The sequence below is a fragment of the Filicampus tigris genome, chromosome 9 (genome assembly GCF_054856515.1).
Source record: "Filicampus tigris isolate MCC_2025a chromosome 9, RoL_Ftig_1.0, whole genome shotgun sequence".
NCBI classification, from domain to species: Eukaryota; Metazoa; Chordata; class Actinopteri; order Syngnathiformes; family Syngnathidae; genus Filicampus; species Filicampus tigris.
The window spans coordinates 21,779,213-21,803,335 of NC_141225.1; the positions used below are offsets into that span (position 1 = coordinate 21,779,213).

Genomic DNA, 24,123 nt, shown 5'->3' on the forward strand with positions numbered 1-24,123 from the left:
AGTGCAAAGTTGAAAGGAATTTGGGCATTGGGTGATATGGAATGACTCCTTCTTGTGACTGGCTCCAAGTCAGCCCTCAAATCATTTCGACGCTTCAAATTTGCATTGATCAGTAGACAATATGTTGCGATCCTTTTTTTTCCTTTATTGTAATTTCAAAAATGCTGGCACATCACAATTTGCCTCAGGTTTGAGAAATCACATCACGCGTGCTTAATTCATCTACTTGCCTCCCATAAAGTTTAGCTGATGCAATCCTTGCTACGCCCAGGTAGAAGATCAGCCGCCACGTTTCTTTGAATGAGCAATCACGTTTGCGCCCGTTTTGCACGCTCAAACTTTTAGGCCCATGGTGTCTTAACAGCAGCTACTAACATTGCATGTCGTGCGTGTGACTAAGCTTAACACACTAATTGAGCTGTACTAATTCTGCCCCCTATACTTTTTTCTTCCAGCTGATTGCCTTTGATGATGAAATGGATGTGGCTGAGGTTGATTATTTTCATTTTAACTCATGCACATATCACTCCCGCTGCCACTAATAGTTTAGCCATGCTTACTAGCATCTTATTTGTGAGCTTTGTCAGCAGCTTAGTCCATCCCATCCCGACTGAATCGATTCAAATACTCCGGGCATCTACGTGGTGCATCAATGCAATTGTTTTTGTATCGTTACGTTTTTTTGTTTTAATTGTATGTGCATAAAGGGCACCAACATAACAGTGATCAGTCACACAGTTATAAAATAATTCAGAATCTCTGTGATTGCGTTGTAAGTGCCCGGCGTATTTGGTCAGTATTAGTTCCTTTTAATTGTCATTTTAAAATCGAGCACACGCTGCAAGTTTGCATAGCTTGTGATATGCATTGTGATTGCGTCTGTCGTTCCTCCATATGGTTAGGTACATTGCATTTGTGCTTTTCCGGTGTGGGGAAGACTACCTAGGTCCATATGCACGTGCTCTTGAGCAGCTGTGCAATTTTGCACAATTAAAGGAGTGTTTTAATTGTGATCGGGTGAGAAAAGACCACTGCACAGTGGAGGTAGCGTTCTGCTTGTTCTGAACAATGATAACTCGCTGTATAAAATGTATGTTTTAAAAACTTTGGTAGTCCATTTGTGATCACTTGATTATGCTGGAAAGCATTTTTACATCCGCGCGTAAGGATTCGGTACAAAAATCAAGACGATAATCGTTTGCACTCACTTTCATGTTTAGACCTAATTAGCATTTTTGGGGGGATGTGGTAGACAACTGGAGAAAGAGCTATGGCTTTATTCATTTATGTATTATGATTTTTAGTTTTGTGGTCACATTTTTTGTACAAGTAATACACAAGAATGCCTTTTGTTATGGTTTCATGACGTGAGTAAAGTGACTTGAGCAGGGGATTCTCCATATCACAGACTCATATATCATATCATACTCATGTCACAGGGTCCGGACAGCGTGGGCTGGGGCGGCAAAATTAAGTGTTATCATGACCAATGTCCACAAGGAAGTGAACAAAAGCAGGTTCCCCTTTTTTGGTTGTTGTTGTGAGTAGGTGTCACAGGGATGCTGGGTGTGACTTCACCCTGTCCCATTTGTCATAACTGACTAATGTCAAAACTGGACCAAGCCTACAGGAGGTTATGTCTAGTTTGTATGCAGGGTTTCATGGTTTTCTCTTTTTTTGTGTTTCAGTAAAGTAAGTTGCTCTGTCTGTAGGTTCGGCGAATAGGTAGGTTTTCCGAGAATTCCTAGGAAGCAACGTAGACCCAGTTTCTATCCGTGTTTATTCTTTTGTTATTTCGACAAAATCTTTCCCCCTCCCATAGTGATTGATAAGTTTAAAGTTGAAATCCCAGCCTTTCCTAAAAATTAAATGGCAAGTACTGTACTTGGTATTTGACCAAATTGCTCATTATTTGAACACTAGGTGTACGAGAGCAGTCATTTTGACTGTTTCCAAACTTTGATGTGTTATTACTCTGCGTATATAGATATAAGATGCTCCTGGCCTCTTGACGTTTCCTAATTCTATATATATTTCATGGCCATGGTGAAATGTTATGGTATTAAAAAATTTCAAAATAGGTACGAGTCATTATTCCTTTAACTACGGCGTCCCAGTCAATTTGACAGTTCTGCTTATTCTCACGCACGTTGCGCTGGGACGGCGCTGCCGGGTTTCCATAGCAACCAGCGATTGCATTGAGAAACGTTGGTGGTCACCATGGTCGATTAAAAAAGAAAAATATTATAGAGTGGAGGAGGCGTTACATCTGCTTCAAAATATTGACAAGTCTGAGAATGAATTGCTTGACTGACACACAGCGAGTCAGAGTAAAAAAAAAATCCCACTGCGTCGGCTAAGGAGTCATTTCTCGTGGAGTTTAAAAGGCTGTCAGATGTGATACTCATGATGTTGTGGTAGTGCATGCCAGACTGTCGAAATAAATAAAATAATGAGGCAATGTGGTGCTTGTTGACATAATTCTCCACGGAAAAAAAAAAAGCGATCCGGGGTGCGATCAGGATGGAGTAGCTTTGTGTGCCGTACTTCGGATTGTGGAGTGCAGTCAAGCCGTTTGTGACACGCGTCTCCTTTCCCTCGGCATCAAACCAGCTGTATTTTATAACAGCTGACACGCACGCAGCGTGAGAGCACGGGACAATAGGCTCTTGTTTCCCATTCATTTATATGACATAATTTACATTCAATTGTACTCACAACAGAATTGAATAAACGAGATATTAGACACTCAAGCGGTGAGTAATAATCTTTTTAGTCGATGATGTCGTTGCTTGAATGCATTCCGTCAAATTGTCGGGTCTCGTACACGTAGTGTCAAAATTTTTACATTGCTTTCATAGAGACAGGCAAAACAATCCTCCAACTTTCTGTTCTCAGGAGACACACACAAGCCTTTATGCCTCTCTGTGACACACCACAATGCCCTCTTCCCTCTTTCTTTATGATCTAATCGTTCCAGAAATAGAAAGTTGATCAAACGCCAGAAAAGGGAAAACAACACGTGAACATGCATGCTGGCACTCTTGTAATCAAGACCGATTATATCATTCACTCCATGTGCTCATGCTTCCCTCACGTGCACATGCGTTTGAGTCTGTGAGGCTATTTGTCGTTCATGGTTTCAGTCTGTTTTCTCCCCCAAAACGGAACTTGCTTTACATATCTTATATACAGAATGGGTTTAAGATAACACCAGGTACTGTTTTGATTCTTGAGCTGTAAAAATCACCTTTCATTCCTGTCCGTTCACATTCTGGTTTATTGTGTTATATGAAGTGTTTACTCTCAGTCTTCTCTCTGTCCGCTTTTACTTACTCCTCACTTCCGGCAGTTTTTTTTTTCTTCTTCTGCCTAACAACCTCACACAGACTCGGCTTGTCCTCATTCATCCTGCCCGACTGCCAGAAAGGGTGAAGTCAGGAGACTGTTATTTTTTTTCCCCCACTCAGTAGGGGGTGGTGCGGATTCTTAAGCACTGTCCCAGTTTCCCCAAGTTTATACGGCACCATTCTTGGGCTCAAGCCAGCCTCAGGAAGCTGTTGCATAAGAGCCAACACTCCCTCCCATTTTTTTTTTTCTCTTTCCTGGAATATAAACTCTTTACTGATGTGGCAATTGACAATAAAAGGGAGGCTGACAATGTTCGCAATCAAACACAACAAGTCTAGCAATCTGCACAAGAGATATGTTTCTTCTAGGATGCATATCGAGTGAATATAAAAAGTCTACACACCCCTGTTCAAGTGCCCGTTTTTTGTAGTATAAAAAAAAAAAATACCACACCAGACTAACATGAATCAGTTCCACACTTTTTTACACAATTAGTGTGACCTGCAACACTGACAACCAATGGAACAAAAAAGGAATTGTTTTGATAGGGGAAGTAAACATAAACACCTGCCATAATTTGTTGGCACAAGTGTGCACACCCTGTCATAACTGGGGGTTTGACTGTGTTCAGAATGAACCAATCACATTCAAACTCATGTTCAAGGGTGTGTCTGATTAACCCCAGATAAAGTTCTGTTGTTCTTTTCCTGACATTTTTGTAGTTGCCTCTTATGCAAGCATCAAAGGGATCTCGTTGTTTGAAGTTATCAGTCAGGAGAAAGCGACAAAAGTATTTCCAGGGCATTACATACAGCACACGTTCCAATCCCATCCCCAAATATTCTTGTTCCTGTGCCTGTCTGTTATGTGCATGCATAATGTATGACGTGTGAACGCTTGGAGCTTACGGAAAGAGAGCAATCTATTGCTGCAGTGTTGAATTGTTGCCGTAAGGGATGCAAGTGATTTTCCGGTGTAGCACCATCACTAACTGACCATCTTCAAACCTTGACTAACATCATCCTTTTATTCCCCATCAGCTGGCACCTCCACCTGAACCCGAAGTCCCCGCTGAGGTGTGTTTAAGATCGATCGATACTAGCCTGGAGACTAATAGTTTTTATACAGTTGATCTGTCGTGGATTTGAACTAATTCAATCCCCTTGCTGATCTTTGAATTAGATGAATATGGCTCATGTTGTAAAATGTTAATAATGCTTTGTAATCACATGTCATTTGAATCCCCCCCCATACATTTTCTATGCATATTCATTTCATTCTGCTTTTCTTTAAATCCAGTTTGTGTCAGTGAGCCTTGTGTGTGAAGGAGTAAGTTAGATGTTGTTTTTTTGTGTTACAAAGGTGTTCACTGTATGTGTCACTAGTTCGTGTCTCTCTCATTGCGGTGATGTTGTGTCTCCCTCACTGGCCGCTTGTCACACAATCGACTTAATCAACGAGAACTTGGGCCAAAGAATTTTCAGCCGTGAAGGAGTCACAACAAGCCAGAATGTTGAGTTGCTGACAACTTTTTTTGTTGATCGAGGGTTGTAAAATGGGCTTTTTATAATTTAAATTCAATTATTTTGTCTTGTTTTAGTTGGAAATGAGCAATTCGGTCATTTCCTCAACACCTTGCTGTGTTTTAAAATGAATTGGTACACGCAGTATATCAGCCATCCTGCATGACACCGACTTAATCCTGCATGATGTACTTTGCACTTAATGCATTGCATTCATGTGAATCTAACATGCACTATTAACAAATTCCAACCCTTTCACTTTTTTGAACTGCTTTCTGCTAACTCAACTCACGCTTAAAAGGAGCTTGACCCCAACCAGCCTCAGAAGCAACTGGAGGATCAGAGGAGGGTAGGTACTTAGTTTGGTCCGCTTCGGGGCTCCATCTTCTGCTGACAAATGACTAACTTTGTGACACCTCAGTCACACAACCTCCCCAGCATGGCACCCACTCACCTTCCTGCCCCACATGTTTGTGAATTATGATATGCACTGGCTAATCGTGTAATGGATAAGTACGTTTTGTTTTTACATCTCCTCTTAGAGGGACTATGGACAGGAGATTATATGATGCACTGATTTTCACCAAGACAACATGCCTATTGCTTCCTAAATACATCAGTGTGTTGACCTTTAATCACCTTCTCTGACAGAGGCCAGAAGGCATAAGTCAATTAGAAAATGGTTTTGTCCAAATGTGGCAATTGGCTCTTGGGACTTTTGTTTTTGAGTGGATTTCTTTTGACCGACTTAAAAAAAAAAAAAAAACAGATGTCATTGATGTCTTAAAAGGTGACATGTACAGATCATGTCAATTATTTTTCACTTCTCTTATTACAGTCTTTTCATATGCTACTGAACATATGATTTACTGGGCTGATAAATTCTGATAATAATCAAACAAAGGAAACTATAAATAGACTCATAACACGTAGTCTATCTTGTCCTGACAGGGAGAAGCTTTGCGGCAGATCTTGGTCAACCGATACTATGGAAACGTCAAATCTGGACTGAGGAGAGATAGTCACACGCCTTTCAGCAATGGTCCACTTTCTGCTGGATCACAGGGGAAACCTCTTACAGGTGGGTGTTGTGAAATAATGCGCTGTGGTGAAAATAAAGACATTTCGGGAAAAAAAGGAAAATGATATACAGTAGGTTGACCAAATCCGACTTCATTTAACTTGAATGCTGTTGATCTGTCAGGGCCACTTAATACTTGTGCGCATTATGACAATTAAGACAGACATTTACAAAAGCAGTTATTTTATTTTGTCGTCCTTGATAACTTCTGGCAAATTACATACTCTTGAATGTTATGAACTTACACAGGAAGGCTTGAAATGATAAATGTCATGTTGAATAAGTGAGTATGGTTGTGGCAGTTAGCAGAATGTATTAGAAATCTAACTAAGGTAAAACGTCTAAACTATTCAATCAATAATACTTTCAACAGCATCCTAGTGTGTTCTTTGTCAAAAACATCCAATGAATCATCTGTTTTTTTTGTGACTGTAGTTGTCAGCCCTGGGGTCGGAGGGCGAGGTGAACTGAGTTTAGCAGAGGTCCAGTGCCACCTGGACAAAGAGGGAGCTTCTGATCTGGTTATTGACCTCATCATGAACGCGACCAGCGATCGCATCTTCCAAGAAAGCATACTGCTGGCCATTGCGCTACTGGAGGGTGGAAACACGGTCATCCAGGTAAGCACTGTTTACTGGGTTCAAGAGTGAGCGGGGTGGAGGCCGAGAAGTAAAGTTCAAAATTCGGCAGGTCTTAGCCTGGAATTACCGTGAACCTTGGAAATGTATTTTCCCAAGAAACATGTAAAAAAGTGTCATCTGCATTTTTGAGTTCTCCAAAATGAAAATATTTTAATACCATCTATCTTAAAACGAGACACTGGAGTCAAAGTGTACACATGGGTCCTATGTTGATGCTGGAGTTCCGTTCCTACGGTGGCAACCAAACTCGAATTTGGATGCACCGCAGTCACTAATTCTATGCTAACACAGTAGTGAAATAATAGTTACAATATTTCTTACTAGGAAAAGAATTTCTAGGCCTGGGCTAGGGAACTCCAGTTCCTCGAGAGCCATATCCTGCCTGTTTTGGATCCCTTCCTTCTACTTTAAGAATTTGGGGTGTGTACATTGTTATTTTTTCCAATGCCAATGATATGTGGATTTTCACTATGGCAGAGGCCGACTGTAGAGTAAATATACAAGGTGTTTAAATAGATATATTTCTTCATCTTCTGATACAATTCCGTAGCAGTGATCAAGTATCATCACAAATTAAATAAATGTTTACTAAACACATTTTGTGTATGTCAGAAAGGTCATTTGTGACTGGAGTGTGTGACAACCACGAGAGGTTTCCACAGCAACTTGCCGTAAATGTCCTGACCAAAAAAAAAAAAAGTCAAAATATTGTATACAGCAGTTTGCTGGTCGTAGAGAATGTGCACCTTGCGTGCTCTGTCTGCGTAATTGTGCTCTTTTGTGTTGCATAATATGCGCTCCTCTTTGCGGAGTAGCATCACCTGACAAGGCTTGACTACTCAGAGTGCACGAAGGCACTCACATGACTTGTGTTACATAAGCCGCTGCCTGCCCTGGGGGATGATGCCAGTAGCTCTGGCCTCCTAACACTTCAACTGGACTCTTAAATGGGTCATGCTTTGCCGGTGAAAGAGGGCAATAAAAGTCCCAGCCTCCTGAGGCAGTAGAAAGCCAGGAGATTTCAGGAGCCCTTAGGAGCTCTGGTGCTACAGATGAACTCATTTGACTTGTTGAGTATGCACCAAGGTCAGAGCACAAAGAGGCTCACTGTCTTCTAAAGTTGCCTGCGGCATGCATTTTGTCATGTCTGTGTATCTATTGTTTGGAAATCTAAGGCTACGGTAAATGTACAGTTTTAGGTGCTATTCAACGCTATGCAATATTCTTTTTAGGCTTTAATGGGTAATGTTTTGTTTCCACAAGTTAGCTTTTAGAAAACAAGCTCAACTTTTAGGTTGAAGTCATTCATTTATTACTTCTAACAAATGAGCGTACCCGTTACATTGTTTCATTGAGTTGAACATGCTGTAGGTGTTATAGTCCTCATTTGGTACGGTGCTGGCACAAGTGAACGTTGAGAGACCTTGTGAATTTACGACATCAGCAGATGCATCACATTTCTATTTTCTTACATAACGACGGGTTGCCTTGCCCCTTTTTAGGACAGAGGGCTTCTTGTTGTCCAAAGCAGGACAAAAACATACCCACACAGAATGCCTCGGAGGCTGTTTATTTGCTTTCGGGTTCGCCATGACAACAAATTTTGTACGGAGAAACAACAGAGAGATGGTGACTTAGAGCCGCTCTCAGTCACAGGGTGCAGAATCTGTGTTTGCCAGATTTGATAAAGCGACATTAAGGTGCCTTAATAAGCTTATGAACAAATTAGGCCCACTTGACTATGGCTGCACTCTTGCCCAATGTGTTGCTGCAACAGCCCCCCAATGCCTCCCGCTGCAGATAAATATTTATGGTTTGCACTTTTGAAACCCCTAGCAAGGCTTGAATGCAGCCCCACTGAAAACTGAAAACTTGCCCTTTAATTCTTAATCATATCCGTCTTGCGAACAACCTTTGCAAATTTAAACGTTAACATTTGCAACCTTCGGGTAACGACCAATCACGGCTCACCTGTTTTCTGAAAGTCAGCCATGATTGGTCGTTAGCAGAGCCCTGAGCAACTGTAATGTCATTTTCAGTTGACAGAAAGTGAAAAAATGGCCGCCTCCTGACATGTCTAAAAACGTAACCGCTTGACTCATATTCCACCAACGCAATAGTAATCAAAATGCCGTTTGGACATAGAATATACAGTATTCTTCTAAAGAAAATGTTGGCGTGCACCAACCCAAACATATTTTTTTCAAGAATATGTTCTATGCAGGCCCACTAGTTGAAACAAGGCATTCTGATTAATATTGCGTTTGTGGAATAAGAGTGAATCCACCCGTTTTTAGCCATCGCCGGGGCGGCCATTTTGTCACTTCTGTCGACTGAAAATGACATCACAGATGCTCAGGGCTCAGATAACAGGTGAGCTGTGATCAGTGGCTACCTGAGTCCTGAGCAACTGTGATGTCATTTTCAGTTGACAGAAGTGACAAAATGGCCGCCCCCGGCGATGGCTAAAAACGGGTGGATTAACTCTCATTCCACAAACGCAATATTTATCAGAATGCCTTGTTTCAACTATTTGGTCTGCATAGAACATTATTCTTGAAAAAAATAAGTTTGGGTTGACTTCCACTTTAAAGGAACAGTGCGATCCTCATGTTGTAATGCAGCCCCGTCAATCGAGAGGTTAAACATTGGTACAGTAGATATGCTGCACGTGCAATGTGTCATAACACACCTCAACAAATAACACTCTCCGCTCATCCGCACACCCCACCAACACATGCGCATGGGTACACAGGCTCGCAGATATACTTGGAGGCTAAAGGGATCAAAACAATCCGGGGTGGGTGTGGTTGTGAGTGTTATGTAAGGAAAGAAATGTAGACGCTGTGCTGCGCCATCCTCACAACGCTGTCTTCATGACCTCAGATCCTGTCACGCGAGAAAACAGGTGCCACCCTCTTACTCAATAGGCTTTTTGTGGCTCTCCTCGGGCTTCTTAGTATGATTTACCACCCGCGACGTTCTCCCACCCACTACGGAGACCCAAGTTCAATTTACAGTAACCTCATGGAAAGCTTTAAGAAGCCTCAGCAAGCAGAAATTCTTGTCTGTAGCGCTATTAACCTAGCGGCAGTCGACAACTAAACCTTAGCCGAGGGAGTCACACATTTAAAATGTCTTAGCATTTCGTATTTTCAGTGCTGTCTGCTGAAGTATTTTAGTCAAACATGCGCAGGCTGGGCGTAGGAATCACGTTATTCATTTGCGTGCCGTGGCGCCAGTGCAGATTCTTAAAGTCGTGTCAAGTGTCATCTGTTTATCAAGAAGCTCATCTCTGCAGTTGCTTGTTGGCTCACGACGGCGTAGAAGCAAATCAATAATGGCGCAAATGATCTTGTCAATCAGCTGCTGGGTTTGGAAGGAGCTGGTGACATAAGACACTTTATATAACAAGTTTCTGTTGCTTCTACAGGCTGTGGTGTAGCAGTGGAGATAACAGTACAACTTTCCTGTGACATGCAGTCTGATGATCACACATTTGTCCCTCCTGTTATTCAGTGTGCTACTATTAAAGTTGAATTTTCATAAAGCGGTTTAGTCATTTTCATACTGCACTACTCGTTCAAACTGGCTTCTGGCTTATCGTGTTGAATTTAGAGAACCAACACGCAAGCTTTGGTGAGCTATTTAAACTGTTCTTGTTTTGTTGGTTTATCATTGCGCAACTATGTCAGTATATTTGCAAATAAACGTAATGAAAAATTGACTCTTTAGTATAATACCAAAGAGTGCCTGTCCTTTGAACAGGAGCAACCAAAGTACACATCAATGTTTTGTTCATAGCAATTAAATTAAGCCTGTAAAAAAAAAAAAACATTAAAAAGCAATTAAGAGCCAACAATCCTGGAGAGCTGTTGGCTGTCCGGACAAGTAGGTCGGCTTGTGTAAGTCTAATGACTCCTCATTTTGAAAATAACAGATTCACTTAACGCATGAAATGTTCTCCAGTTCTCGGGACTCGAGTTAAATCACATGACTGCATACACTCACATTTCCATTTGACATTTTCTGCTTTTGCTCTTTCTATGTTTTCCTCGTGATCTTTTTCTACTCCTCTCTCAGTAGATCTGTTTCTTAATCATTTCTTTGCTCAATTTGCTTTCCTACTGCTTTAGAATAAATGAAAAGCTCGTTTTCCACAGCGCCTGAAATCAATTTGGAATATAATATATATATATTTGGAATATATATACAAAAATTACATATACAGTATCTATTTACCAGGACCTGCAAATTTACAGTATACAAACATGAATTTGATCCTGTTCAAACAATTCAATGAGTCATGTTCAACAATAATTGACGAAACACACAACATTGTGCTTAATCGTTTATTACGTATTTGTCTAACATATGTTTAATACCATAGATCCATTTTTTTTTGGTGGCCCAAGAACATGCAATATATTTCCTGCCACTGGAGTCCATCTGCCACGTTAATGGCAAATCTTTTTGGTCCATGGTTCTGGTATTCAAACCACATCATCAAGAAAGTTCATAGTCTGTATCCAAGAGAATGGCACGGCAGAATCGTGTTTTGGGGGCATTTGTAGATTTGTGGAAAACAGCTCATCTGTTGTATCTGGGGTATGCGTCATGCTTTGCTTGCATTGAATTAACACCCAGAGAGCTCCAAACATGCCCCTAGTCCACACAGTCTGACACACACGCACACGCACGCCCCAACACACACTACTTTGTACAATTCCAGCACATAAAAGTAGGACAGGTTTGGGTTCAGGTTTCCTCTCCCCTATCGTTTCCCTCTCCCCACTAATCAGCTTCTGTGAGCTGATGTAACAGTGTTAGCGCTGAGGCGGCAGCGTGCCTTTACTGTAACCACTCAGCTGATTATTGTTCTTATGTAAGGAGGGATTGTTGAGAAGAAAATAGGACAGAACATATGAACCCGGTGCACAAAATACAACAGGTCACCTACAATGCCATCGAATAAGGCGGTCCTTTGTATAGGCAGCTATGCGACGCAACATGTCCCACCTCACTTTGACTTCGGCACAAGTCTGTTAATAATAACTGGCAAATGTTGGAAAGGTTGCATAATTGTGATCCGCAGTGCTGTTATGTGGTCTGTGGTCTGGAATCACGCACACACACACACACACACACACACACACACACACACACACACACACACAAAAATGCTGTGTTAATTTTGGCATCTGCACCGCTGTGTGCGAGCATGTGACCGCATGTGCATGTTTGGGAGTAATTCTTCAGCAGTGCGGAACTGTGGTTTGATATTTGCCTTTGCCACATTTCTGCGTCATGAGCTCCATGTAAATTTCAACCCTGCCCTTGTGTTTTTATCATCTCCTTCCTTACCTGTATTCAAATATTAATGCCCGTATGTGCCATAAGTCTTGTTTTGCTGTATGTGCCAGAGCCCCTGACGGAATCTTTGGTAGGAATGTTAAAGGATTGAAAACGAAAGACATTTCAAGTGTGAGAATAGCCATGCTTACTTCACATCACTACTTACCAGTAAACATCACGTGCTCCCTCCAAAACGTCATGTTCTTTTGTCCTAAAAATACTGTATGGAGTGTAACTCGGGTTTTCCCCTGAGCCTAGCCCTGAACCTTGTTTTCCCTGATTAATAACATGATGTATCAAATCAGTAGTGCTTTACGTGAATCAGAACTTAAAAAGTAGCTCTCAGTTTGTAAAGACTGGTGATTCCTGATCTACTGTGTATGCCATGTACGGGAAGTTGTCTAAAAACAAGAGTGTCCTTTAGGTCTTACATTCACATTTTAGTATTTTTCAGGAGCATAATAGTTCCCCCCCCCAAAAAAAAACCAACCACAAACAACTGTCTTTCAATTTCCCCCTCGCAGCGCTCTTTCTACCAGCGTTTGACAGGCGATAACAAGTCTGAGAAATTCTTCAAGGTGTTTAATGAGCGCATGAAGCTGGCCCAGCAGGAAATCAAGGCCACTGTGACTGTCAACACCAGTGACCTGGGCAACAAGAAGAAAGATGAGGAACCTCCGGACAAAGACACGCCAGCTCGCAATAAAGGTTAGTGGTCGGAGAATAAGGTAAAGGTGCGAATGTTGGCTCAGATTAAAAGAAGAAAAACACATGCCGGGTCAGAGGTCACTGCTGTTGCGCAAGAAGGCTTACAATCTTTATTGTAGTACATCCTAGATGTCTATAATCGGGTTGAGGTCAGTTCTTCCACAGCAAACTACACCAACCATGCAATGACCTGATTGACTAATGGGTCTCAAGCCAGATGTAAATCATGTAAAACAAATACACTTAAAGAAGAAGTTAACCCAAGCATATTTTTTTCAAGAATATGTTCTATGCAGGCCCACTAGTTGAAACAAGGCATTCTGATTACCGGTAATATTGTGTTTGTGGAATATGAGTTGCGCAGCAAAATCTAGCCATCTCTGGGGGCGGCCATTTTGTCACATCTGTTGACTGAAAATGACATCACAATTGCTCAGGGGTCACATAATGACCAATCGTGGCTCAGTTTCAGAAAACAGGTGAGCTGTGATTGGTTGTTACCTGAGTCCTGAGCAACTGTGATGTCAATTTCACTTGACAGAAGTAACAAAATGGCCTAAATGGCTAAATACGGGTGGATTTGACTATATTCCATAAACACACTATTAACCAGAATGCCCTGTTTCACCTAGTGGGCCTGCGTAGAACATATTCATGAAAAAAAAATGTTTGGGTTGACTTCCCGTTTAAATTTAAATTTAAAAAAATAATCAAATCTTGAATGCTATTCAACTATTGGTTTAATGTTTGAAGTCTTTTACTCCAATTGTTGTGGTTAGTTAAGGATGCGACACTGGTGGCTGTGGTTACCGAGGAGGTGAAGGAGCAGCTCGTGGAAGCCTCAGCTGTCACCAAGAAGGCCTTCACGACATACCGCCGCGAGGTTGAAGCTGAAGAGCACCAAGCGGCGGCTGAGAGCTCCTCGGCAGCATCCGCTGATAAGGGCCAGGAGGATGGAGAGATGAGCGTTATCATCACCATCATGCAGCCTATCTTACGCCTCATGCAACTGTTGTGTGAAAACCACAACAGAGATCTGCAGGTCTGTCAACACACAAGAGAACTTGTGCAGTGACAGTCACATAAATAAACTTCCAGCCTTTTTTTTTTTTTTAAATCACCACCACACTTGTGTAGAAATGAAACTTGGTTGAAAATAGGCACCAGTTGCAGAACTTCTTGTTGCAGCTGTTTCCATGTCTGGTAGGTTTCAGTCTGGTTTCACTATGAGCTGTGTGTTATTTAGTAATGGTGAGCCAGACTTCCTTCATGCATTGATTCCAGAAACGTTTAAAACATTGTTTGATCTGGTGCTGCACCACTTTTGTACCCTACACATTCCATCTTCTGTTAAAGGTTTTTGATAGATGACAAATGCAAAAGGAGCACGTACACCTTTCAGTGGAACAGCACCGTCTGCAGTAGGCCTAATGCTTATAGATTTGCACAGTTCAACATACTTGAATGTTGGTGTATTCAGTTTTTTTGTTTTGGAGCTGCGCTTTTCGGGTTTCTGTCAGTGATCACTTCATGCACACCTAGACAAAAATGATGGTACCCCTAGAAAAGATTGAAAAAAAATTGACTATAATGACATGTTCAACCAATGCGTGTCCTCTAATTAGCATCTCAGATGTCTCCAAACTCAGTCAGGCAGTCGGCCCATTCAAAATGTGTAAAATAGTCACTGTTTGGTGACATGGTGTGTATCACATTAAACATGGACCAGAGGAAGCAAAGAAGAGAGTTTAGAAAGAGAGCGTAGAAAGAAAATAAGAGGCAAGCCCATTAAATGTGAAATCTGTAAGACCATCTACAAGCAGCTTGACGTTCCTATGACTATGACAGTTGAATATAGTATTCAGAAATTTAAGATCAAGGGATTGGAGCCAACTTACCTGGACGTGGCTACAGGAGAAAAATTGATGACGAATTGAGGGGACGGATAATACGATCGGTAACAAAATAACCCAGAACAACCTCCAAAAAAATGAATGATGAACTCCAAGCGCTCATCCAGTCAGATGTTATCATTGTTTTATTTTGCTCATTTCCATCCTTCTCCAGAATTTTCTACGCAATCAGAACAACAAGAACAACTACAACCTGGTTTGCGAGACACTTCAATTCCTGGACTGTATTTGCGGCAGCACCACTGGAGGTCTGGGGTTGCTTGGACTGTACATCAATGAGAAGAATGTGGGCCTCATCAACCAGACGGTGGAAAGCCTCACTGAATACTGCCAAGGTCCCTGTCATGAGAACCAGGTGATTGGCACATCCACGCCCACGCACATAGACAGACAAACTGTATCTGATTTGCGTTACGTCAAACTAATAGTGTAGCCTCGTTTTCAAGTGGGTGTTCGAATGTGTTTCTGTTTGATAAATGATCCCCATTTTACGTCATTGCTTTTTTTTCATTTTTGGTAGACACAATGTAGTTTTGTTTGGGCTATATTAGCACGCCCTTTCATGGCCAGCGCCCGGCTTTCATGCTCTAGATTTGCTGCTGCTCTGATTTTTCTGGAGTGACCACAGCAACAAATTGTTTACATTTGTTGACCTTCCACTGAGTTCTTTAACTCATTCACTGCCGGACATTTTCAGATCCTCTTTTTACCCTAACGTTTGAAAAAAAAAATGAAAAAAATTATGAATAAGTTCCTGGGATTGAATGGCTGGACTGTGAAAAGACAAGTCAATGAATGAGTTAAAGGGGAAAAAAAGTGAGAAACAGTTGTTTGCTAATTGAAATGAAAATGAAATTGCCTCGTGATGAACTGTGTAGTTTTTTCCTCTGCAACCAATACCCAGATTCAGGCATAATGTTTATGAGGAGTGACATGTATTTGCCAAAATAAACAAGACAGCACAAAGTCGGCCTTCAGCAAACTTGACCTGCTGTCAAGAAATGTGACTTTCCTCCTCAGCACATGACTGTCTGCAGGGTGTGTGATATCCAAATTTACATGCATATCAGTCATGAAAGGAGCTGCCCTTAAGCTGTTGTAAGTTATAAGTAATATATTTTTTCACACAGCAGATGCACAGGCACGTGCTTGTTGCTTGTAACTAGTTGCGCTCTGTTAATTACGCGATCTTTGAAATGCACTGTACAGTGTACACGTACGCCTCTATCGGATTAGGGGCAAAACTGTGACAAAATCTTATATTTTCGTATAGTTGGTGTTTTCTCTCAACTTTTTTTCTCGCTTTTAACAGCGTGAGACTGACGGACGTCTGCATGCTTGACCCATTGCCCACCCTTCCCCAACTTAATTACTATGTGACTGACTGATTGACTGACTCATTTATATAGGAAAAGGAAAAGGGGGGCTTGTGAGAGACTCAGACCAAATAAAGCCTATATGTGGGAAATCCCTTGAATAATTGGTTGTTTTGTTTCATGTGTTACCTGATGAATTTCAATGTTTACTGTGTTAATGTCATGTCATCTTCCAAACCGCTTATCCTATACAGGGTCGCGGGGAATTGCTGGAGCCTATCCCAGCCGTCAATGGGCGAAGGCAGACTACACCCCGAACTGGTCGCCAGCCAGTCGCAGGGCAAAACTGTGTTAATGTATTTATCTTTGTTCTATAGAACTGCATCGCCACTCATGAATGCAATGGCATTGACATCATCATAGCGCTGATCCTCAATGACATCAATCCCCTTGGCAAGAAGAGGATGGACTTGGTGTTGGAATTAAAAGTGAGTAATTATTAATGTAATCATTTTCCATCCCCTCCGACCACGCCAGTGATGTGTAGATAATCAGTAGATTACCAGTTTTCCACACACTGCAAAAACCTCTATAGGGCCTCATAATTGTCTTGGTTTTTTGCACTCATCCAACAGCCAAGATTTAGTTTTGGTGTCTGTTGAGTCCACAACTTGAAAGGGTCTGAACACTTCTGCGTATTTCCTGTTTAGCAACATACCCAACCTCTGATTGCTTTCCCCAACAGGCAAGCCCCATCTTTTTAGGTCCTTACCAATACAACGCCCAGGATTTTTTACGATTTTTTTTTTTTACAACAACCATTGAACGACAAATTTGGGTGATATTTAACAAACAACTCTGCTGGCTGAAAGTAGATGACTTTAATTTGTAAATTGGCCATTCCCTACCAAAATAGCAGGTGGTATGGCGGGGTGACATAGTGTACCCCAAGTCTTTGCAACCCCAGGAAACTGGCATTTTTATATTGCACATTTTTGCAGTACTGTGCAAAAACTTTTCGGCCACCCTTAGATTTGTTGTTTTTGCAATAAAGCAAACAGGGGTTTGGCGGTCAAATCCTGGTCGCGGCGTTCGTCGGCAAGGAAATTGTAATGTTCGAAATGGCTTCGAACAACACAGATACAGTGCACCAAAGAAATATGGCGCACTATTTGCATGTCCTCACAGTGCAAGACACAGATGTTTTGTTTTTTTAATTAAAAAAAAAAAAAAAAAAAAAGTAATAAACATTGTTTCTATGGCGGTGTGCTAGCTGGGTTAATTATACTTTGGATGTCAATGACAGAATAACGCCTCCAAGCTTCTTCTTGCCATTATGGAGAGTCGCCATGACAGCGAGAATGCAGAAAGGATACTGTACAACATGAGGCCTAAAGAGCTGGCACGTGATTTAAACCCTTCAAATACTCACTGTATTTAGATACAGTAGGGGATGTGTACCTCTTCTGACACGATTTCTGTGTAGGTTGAAGTGATAAAAAAGGCATACATGCAGGGTGAGATAGAGGTGGAAGAGCCTCAGGAGGGAGAAGACGGAGAAGAAGAACATTCTGCGTCCCCACGAAATGTTGGCCACAATATCTACATCTTGGCGCATCAAGTAAGAGCACATTCACATGAGCGCACACACAATGTACTTGATACATTTCTTCGGCTACCCTCAGGCATTGAATTGTTTGGAACCAGAGAGTTTTAAGGATCAGCGATTCGGTTTGAAGCACGCCTATAATGTTCCGCGCCCTGTCGTTCCATATGAAAATGTCGGTATTCGATAGCCGCCACATTCAGTCGTGTAGAGTTCACCTGGTAAATGAAGCCGTGATCTCCATAAATGTTCTGCTGTTTGTCATTTAAGTTGGCCCGACATAACAAGGAACTGCAAGCCATGTTGAAACCAGGGGGGACGTATGGAGAGGGTGACGAGGCGCTGGAGTTCTATGCTAAGCACACAGCTCAGATTGAGGTCAGTTGCCATTGTTTCGGCGTCATGTGGTTATTTCATTCAAAACACAAGTGTAATATTTCCCCATGTTTTGTTGGGAAATACATGTGACACTTACAGGGATATGAATTGGCTTGGGTTTTTCTACAAAATGAAAAAGGCCATTTTTTTTTTTTTCAGCTATAAGTGTTGTGATGATGGAAACAACTTTGAATCCAAAGTAGATGTAAGACTAGCCATGAAAAGCTATTAGCTTTATAGAAGGCCGTGACTGAATGGTTGCTGCTGTTGTGGTTCCGTCCAGATTGTCCGTTTGGATCGAACCATGGAGCAAATAGTTTTTCCCGTGCCCAACATCTGCGAGTTCCTTACTCAAGAGTCCAAGCTGCGCGTCTACTACACCACAGAGCGCGACGAGCAAGGCAGCAAGATAAATGACTTCTTCTTGCGCTCCGAGGATCTTTTTAATGAGATGAACTGGCAGAAGAAGCTGCGAGGTACTCAAGAGGCGACTGGTAACACGAACACCGTTCCCTGTGCGTCTTCCTCCTAAATAACTTCATTTCTTCTCGTTCCTGTTTTATTTGCGTTCCTCTCATATCTCTCCAGGCCTCTGTGAAAAACGTAGATATTTATACCGAGTTATCTCTTATTGAAGACTCTAAATTTCCACTGTGATCTGTTCAGAGTATCACCCATCCCTCTGTCAACTTTAGTCAGCTGGGATAGGCTAGAGTTGAGACTGTTCTTATGCTACATGATGCTCCAGGGAAGTGGTTCTCACCTGCGGTTACCCGGAGACTCTCATTTTCTTGTTGTCGCCAAGTTTGCGAGACACTTATATAAGTTAAGAACAGTAAAGAAAACACATTATTTAGAACACGTTATGAAGAAAAACCCATTAGAAATCCAATTAAGGGCACAAAGGTAGCCAGGCGGGGGGAGGTGGAATTGTTTTGATGGAATGAGACAATCGCTCCTCAATGTCTTCATTTCATGGCGACGTCACACTGATGTGCGTCGCAAACAAATCGTTTGCGTGGCTGAATTATTAATATCGCCATAAATGCCCACTTTATGCTTAATGTTTCAAGTGGGTTTAAAGCCAAAGTCAAATTCACAGTAACTCTAGGCTCTTGTCTTAATATCAAACTGTGTCTGCAATCTGTGATGAACATTACAAAGTACAATGAAATGAAAAACTGACAGTGTTTCCTATGACATAACCATGCACTAGTGTCAAAAACCGAGTGCCCCCCGTATTTTTTACTCGCTGCCCATGACCCAGTTGAGAATCAATGCTCTGTTTTTATCGCCGTGTCTAATATGGTGGCAATTGAAAAAAGCTTGACAAACAACCAGTGTTGATTAATCGTCAGATTTTTTTTTCACAATACCTTCATTGATTTATACAATGCATTTCTTAAAAAAAAAATCAAATTAATGGAGACAAACACTAATACCAATCATGCAAATCTTGCAAACGTGTTATGCAAGACTAGTCCAAAGGAGCAAAGTTGCCAGATCTGCCTTCAGGCAGAGGCAACAGCCCTGGCTATTAGATAACCAAGCTATTTTTAGGATAGTCATCTGATTCGCACTAAGATGAAGAAAACCTTTATTTGTTCACCATACAAAATGAATATGAAATACTCATTTTTAACCTTGCACTCAATTAGATTAACATCTATGTGACATTGGCCTCATGGAGAGATGTAAGTGGGCACAGTATGCAAAACCTGTTAAGCAAAACATGAGACGATTTTAATAAGTGCTAGAACTTACTGCTTTATTCATGTCTGAATTTTGGGCTGTAGCCACTTAAGGGTGTGTTCAGCTTCATGTGTGATGCACGAGATGGGCTGATGCAATTGTGGTCTCACTGTTGATTGTTGCAAGATTAATTTTTTTCAGTTAGAAGTTGTCAGTTCTGTGATGGTTCAACCAGGAAGTACAGTACTTTTACTTGATGTATTATTGTTTGTTATAGTATATCAAATGTTTAAACTTTGTTGGCAGAATAATGTGGGCAAGGGCAGGGCAAAGCAGCTTCAACGGTTATCATTCCAAAATGTAATATATTTCATATTACTAGTTACTTGCATTTTGTTCCCAATATTGTTAAGCGTTACTGAGCTCAGTAACCGTAATGATAATAATAATACAAGAATATAATAAGTAACTTGTTATACCACTTCGTTACTGCTTAAATGTAATATATTACTATAATGCCTTTGTTTTTGTTGACCCACTGAGAGATGTCAACAGTGATGAACCAGCCTCCTTTTGTTCCTCTTTAAGTAGATGAGCGTGTTGTGGCTTGTCTCGTGATCAGACACAAAGCACGATGATGATTTCTTTGATATCGTGGGAGGAATACTACCTCTCTTCCTACCAAAATGAATCAGCACAAGTGGAGAGCAAATTGTTCCACTGATGCTCACAGATTGTCATGAATGACGTCTTTTGCTAAACTTCTGAAAGCCCCCACCCGCAGTTCCTCTATTTTAATCAACGGGCTGCCCGAAAAATATAAAATAAAAGTTTGGGGCATTGCACTGATCTCCTGACTGCTATCTGAGTCTGATTTTTGGGGGTGCTTATGTTTTAAAATCAATTTAAACAACTTTGAACTAATTCACTCATTGTTAGCCTTCCATTAATCTGGTTTGAAAGTACTAAATCGATTAAAGCCACAAATGCACATGTCCATTTCAAGATATCATTTTCCATTGCCTTTCTATTTTATTGGGTATTGCAATGACATTATGTGCAAATTTGCATGGTGAATTTCATAAAATTGCTGCTTCTTCTGAACCACTTCTGAGGTTTTGTTTGAATTCTCTCTGAATTGCGACATGGATGATTTTTATGGCCGTCTTTCACAGTTTCAATGATTCCTCTTTCAGCCCAGCCCATCCTCTACTGGTGCTCCAGGAACATGTCTTTCTGGAGCAGCATCTCTTTCAACCTGGCTGTTCTCATGAACCTGCTGGTGGCCTTCTTCTACCCTCTGGAAGGGTTTGGTGGAGGTGGGCACATTTTCCATTCTTTTTTTTTTTTCCTCTATTGTGTCCTCTGCAAGTACTTTCATTATTTCCCACTTATTTATGTCACCCCTGAAAAACACTGCTTAAAAAATAATAATAATCCTTCATCAATAATAGGCCAGTAGTAGCACAAGTGTAAGGACCACAATTTGAGTTCCTCTGCAAACAATTGTGACCAAAAAAAAAAAACGTAGCTCAAAAGGTGCAGCTGCGACGGAGCACGACTTTCTCTCGGACTTTCTTGCTGCATGGGTGAAGGAGTGAAGGAGTTTGGTTGTATCTTTCTTCAAATTGGCAGACATAATGTGTCTGTAAATTTGCTGCTACCACCATGTGTTGTGTCAATGAAGATTAACAACAAACAATAAATCAGATGTAAAAAAGAAATTAAAAACAACAACATAAAAGCACAAATGGTCATCTCTTAATGCTTTCAGTTTACAAAAAAAAGCAACTGGCATCACTTTTCCAATACTTTTGGAGGGCAGTGCAGATTTTCCAACATAAAGTTTACTGAAGTAGAGACAATAGATCCCTACAGACCACATGGCTGTTTTTCTATTTGTGCTGGTCAAAATTCTATTTTTGATCATGGTTCTTCCCAAAGTTGACATTTACTACTATGGTCAACATAGATACAGCCAATAGGATTTTTTTTACAAGGAACCCAGAATGACAAGCAGTTGGTGTGCTTCCTTCAAGCAGATATCTTGAAACTAAAGAATCTGAGCGAATAAAACTGGATTTCAAAGCTCAGTTTGGCTCTGTTAGTCGTATAATAGTTGTGGGCATGTGCAAAACCATGGCCATTAAGGCTTCTATTGTTCCACGGCAGAGAGAAGACTACCATTGTGATGCTCATGAACTTTCAATTGTTCTGATCTGGGGTTGAACGGCGAGATCCCCTTTGTTGGAACTTCCTCATTGGACTAAAGACGTTGTCAGAGTAGCTTCAGAAACGTCATGTGGCTATTAGTGTCAAAGGTCCTGAAAGCTTGAGGCTTCATTCCAGGACCTAACAATTACTTCGTAATACAGTCATGTAGTTTTAAAAATTGTGCTTGATACAAAAACAATATGTTTTGTATAAATGATTTGGTAATAATGGCACATAACAGATTTTTAGATAGACAATATATAAACGCAGGAAAATCTGAACTCATTCCTGCAACAAACACCGTACAGGTATTTGGGGTTTAATCTAAGTTCATCGCACGATTGTTTGCGCTGAGGCATAAGCAAGAAGAAATGAATGTTATCAGAAAATATGTGTGTGACGTCCGACCTTCTCTGTCTGCCTTTGCTGCCAAGTCCAAGCGCCAGGGCGGCGTGCTACAATGCCGCAACCCTGGTCCATCCCCGATGCAGCTTGAGCCAAGTATATTTAGCCAGCCGGCTTATGTAACAAGTACGTGTTGCTTGGATCTGAATACAGAGGCGAGAAGGAGGTTTCCAGTGGCAAGCAGACCGATTTATGTCGCCTGTAGTAGATATGAATGGTTTCCTGTTATTTCACCTCATGGTTAAAATTGGAATGCTGTGTTAAAATGGGACTGCGGAGGTAGTGACTTCTACTTAAAATGGAAGACATTTAGACAATGTAAAGTCAAAAATAATACACTGGACGTTTTGTTTATTTTGGGGAGGTGAATGGGTATCTTTCAGCTGTAAATTACTCAAGATATTCTAAAAATACTACCATACCTTCTCTCAATACAGACACACCCGGGGTTCATGTCAGATGGTAGTCCTTTTAGAATGTAGAAGAAGTAAAAACGGAAATGAACAAAGTAAAACAAAAAGTGGTAGATACTTTCTCTAACAACATCTTAATAGGCACTATGCTACTGCTACTGCTACTGCTAAGTCCATTATGAAAACATTATTTTTGTCAAGTTCCACCTCTCTGTTAATTTAACATTTTATCCAGCTTATTCATGAGTGGGAAGTGTGACAGCTGGCTTTCCTCATCTTCAGGAACCCTGGAACCTCATCTATCTGCCTTGCTGTGGCTAGCCATGCTGGTCTCTCTTGCTATTGTCATCGTTTTGCCTCAGCCGCACGGTATCCGGGCGCTCATTGCCTCCACTATCTTGCGGCTCATCTTCTCTGTTGGCCTGGAGCCCACATTACTTCTCCTGGGTGGCTTTAATGTAAGCATGAATCCGTAACGAGACGTGCGTTATTTCCAATATCAAATCAATGTCATTGTGATCTGTCTCACGTGGCTTACATGTTGTGTTGTCAGTTATGTAATAAAGTCATCTTCCTGATGAGCTTCGTTGGCAACCGTGGAACATTCACGCGAGGCTACAGAGCCATGATCACCGATGTGGAATTCCTCTACCACCTACTGTACCTGATTATCTGCACCCTGGGGGTCTTTGTCCATGTCTTCTTTTATAGCCTGCTAGTGGGTGAACACACACAAACAGAAACATGCCGCAAGACCCTACTGCACAAATTGAAAACTATTCATGTTTTCTCTTTTCAGCTCTTTGATCTTATTTACAGAGAAGAAACCTTGCTGAATGTTATAAAGAGTGTGACTCGCAATGGCCGCTCCATTGTGCTAACAGCGGTGCTGGCTCTTATACTTGTTTACCTCTTCTCTATTGTGGGCTACATCTTCTTCAAAGACGATTTCATTTTAGCTGTCGACAGGATACCCAACAAATCCCTAGGTACGTCTCAGCACAGGTTTATCAGTTCTTTTGATAATCTTTACTGCGTGCTATCTACTTTACGGTTTTATTATTGTTGTGGACTCATTGCCGCCTTAGCTACACCGACAAAATCGCTGTGCTGAATTTACTCCATTTTATTTCATCAAGTGGTTGCGCAAAAAATCAACTGGATCCAGATATGTTTAGTTAAGTAGAAATTGAGTAAATTCAACAAACAGCTTTATCCAATGTACACTGAAAAAAATGTTTTGCATCATGTGGTCAATTTTATTTCCTCAAGTGGTTGCACAAAATAAAATGATCTGAATCCAGATGGATTTTTGAAGTAGACTACACATCTCCTTTAAAAATGTATCTGGATACAGATGATTTTATTTTGTGCAACCGCTTGTGGAAATAAAATTGAGTAAATTCAACCATTTTTTCCAGAGTATGTTGTACAGTACTGACCAGCCAAGAGATGTGGCTACCAATTTCCTATAGATAATAATATGCTGTTTGTTGCCGTTTTTTTATAGTTGTCATATAATTATTC

The 24,123-nt window shown here is 41.1% G+C and overlaps 1 protein-coding gene across 19 annotated transcripts in view; it reads left to right on the forward strand.

Annotated features, from left to right (window-relative positions):
• The window catches only part of itpr1b (inositol 1,4,5-trisphosphate receptor, type 1b), a 57,903-nt gene that overhangs the window by 22,184 nt on the left and 11,596 nt on the right, over positions 1-24,123 (forward strand). For 7 of the 19 annotated variants that reach the window (XM_086039697.1, XM_086039700.1, XM_086039705.1 and 4 more), the window contains 17 exons: positions 456-491; positions 4,392-4,427; positions 5,176-5,223; positions 5,826-5,955; positions 6,391-6,575; positions 12,476-12,659; positions 13,439-13,701; positions 14,727-14,927; positions 16,266-16,376; positions 17,195-17,290; positions 17,375-17,509; positions 17,765-17,872; positions 18,156-18,387; positions 20,761-20,883; positions 22,879-23,054; positions 23,150-23,314; positions 23,396-23,585. In XM_086039697.1, coding sequence (XP_085895823.1) covers positions 456-491; positions 4,392-4,427; positions 5,176-5,223; positions 5,826-5,955; positions 6,391-6,575; positions 12,476-12,659; positions 13,439-13,701; positions 14,727-14,927; positions 16,266-16,376; positions 17,195-17,290; positions 17,375-17,509; positions 17,765-17,872; positions 18,156-18,387; positions 20,761-20,883; positions 22,879-23,054; positions 23,150-23,314; positions 23,396-23,585 — 2,419 coding nt within the window. The remainder of the gene's footprint in view (positions 1-455; positions 492-4,391; positions 4,428-5,175; positions 5,224-5,825; positions 5,956-6,390; positions 6,576-12,475; positions 12,660-13,438; positions 13,702-14,726; positions 14,928-16,265; positions 16,377-17,194; positions 17,291-17,374; positions 17,510-17,764; positions 17,873-18,155; positions 18,388-20,760; positions 20,884-22,878; positions 23,055-23,149; positions 23,315-23,395; positions 23,586-24,123) is intronic. The other 12 variants (XM_086039704.1, XM_086039710.1, XM_086039716.1 and 9 more) reach the window with 6 other exon arrangements.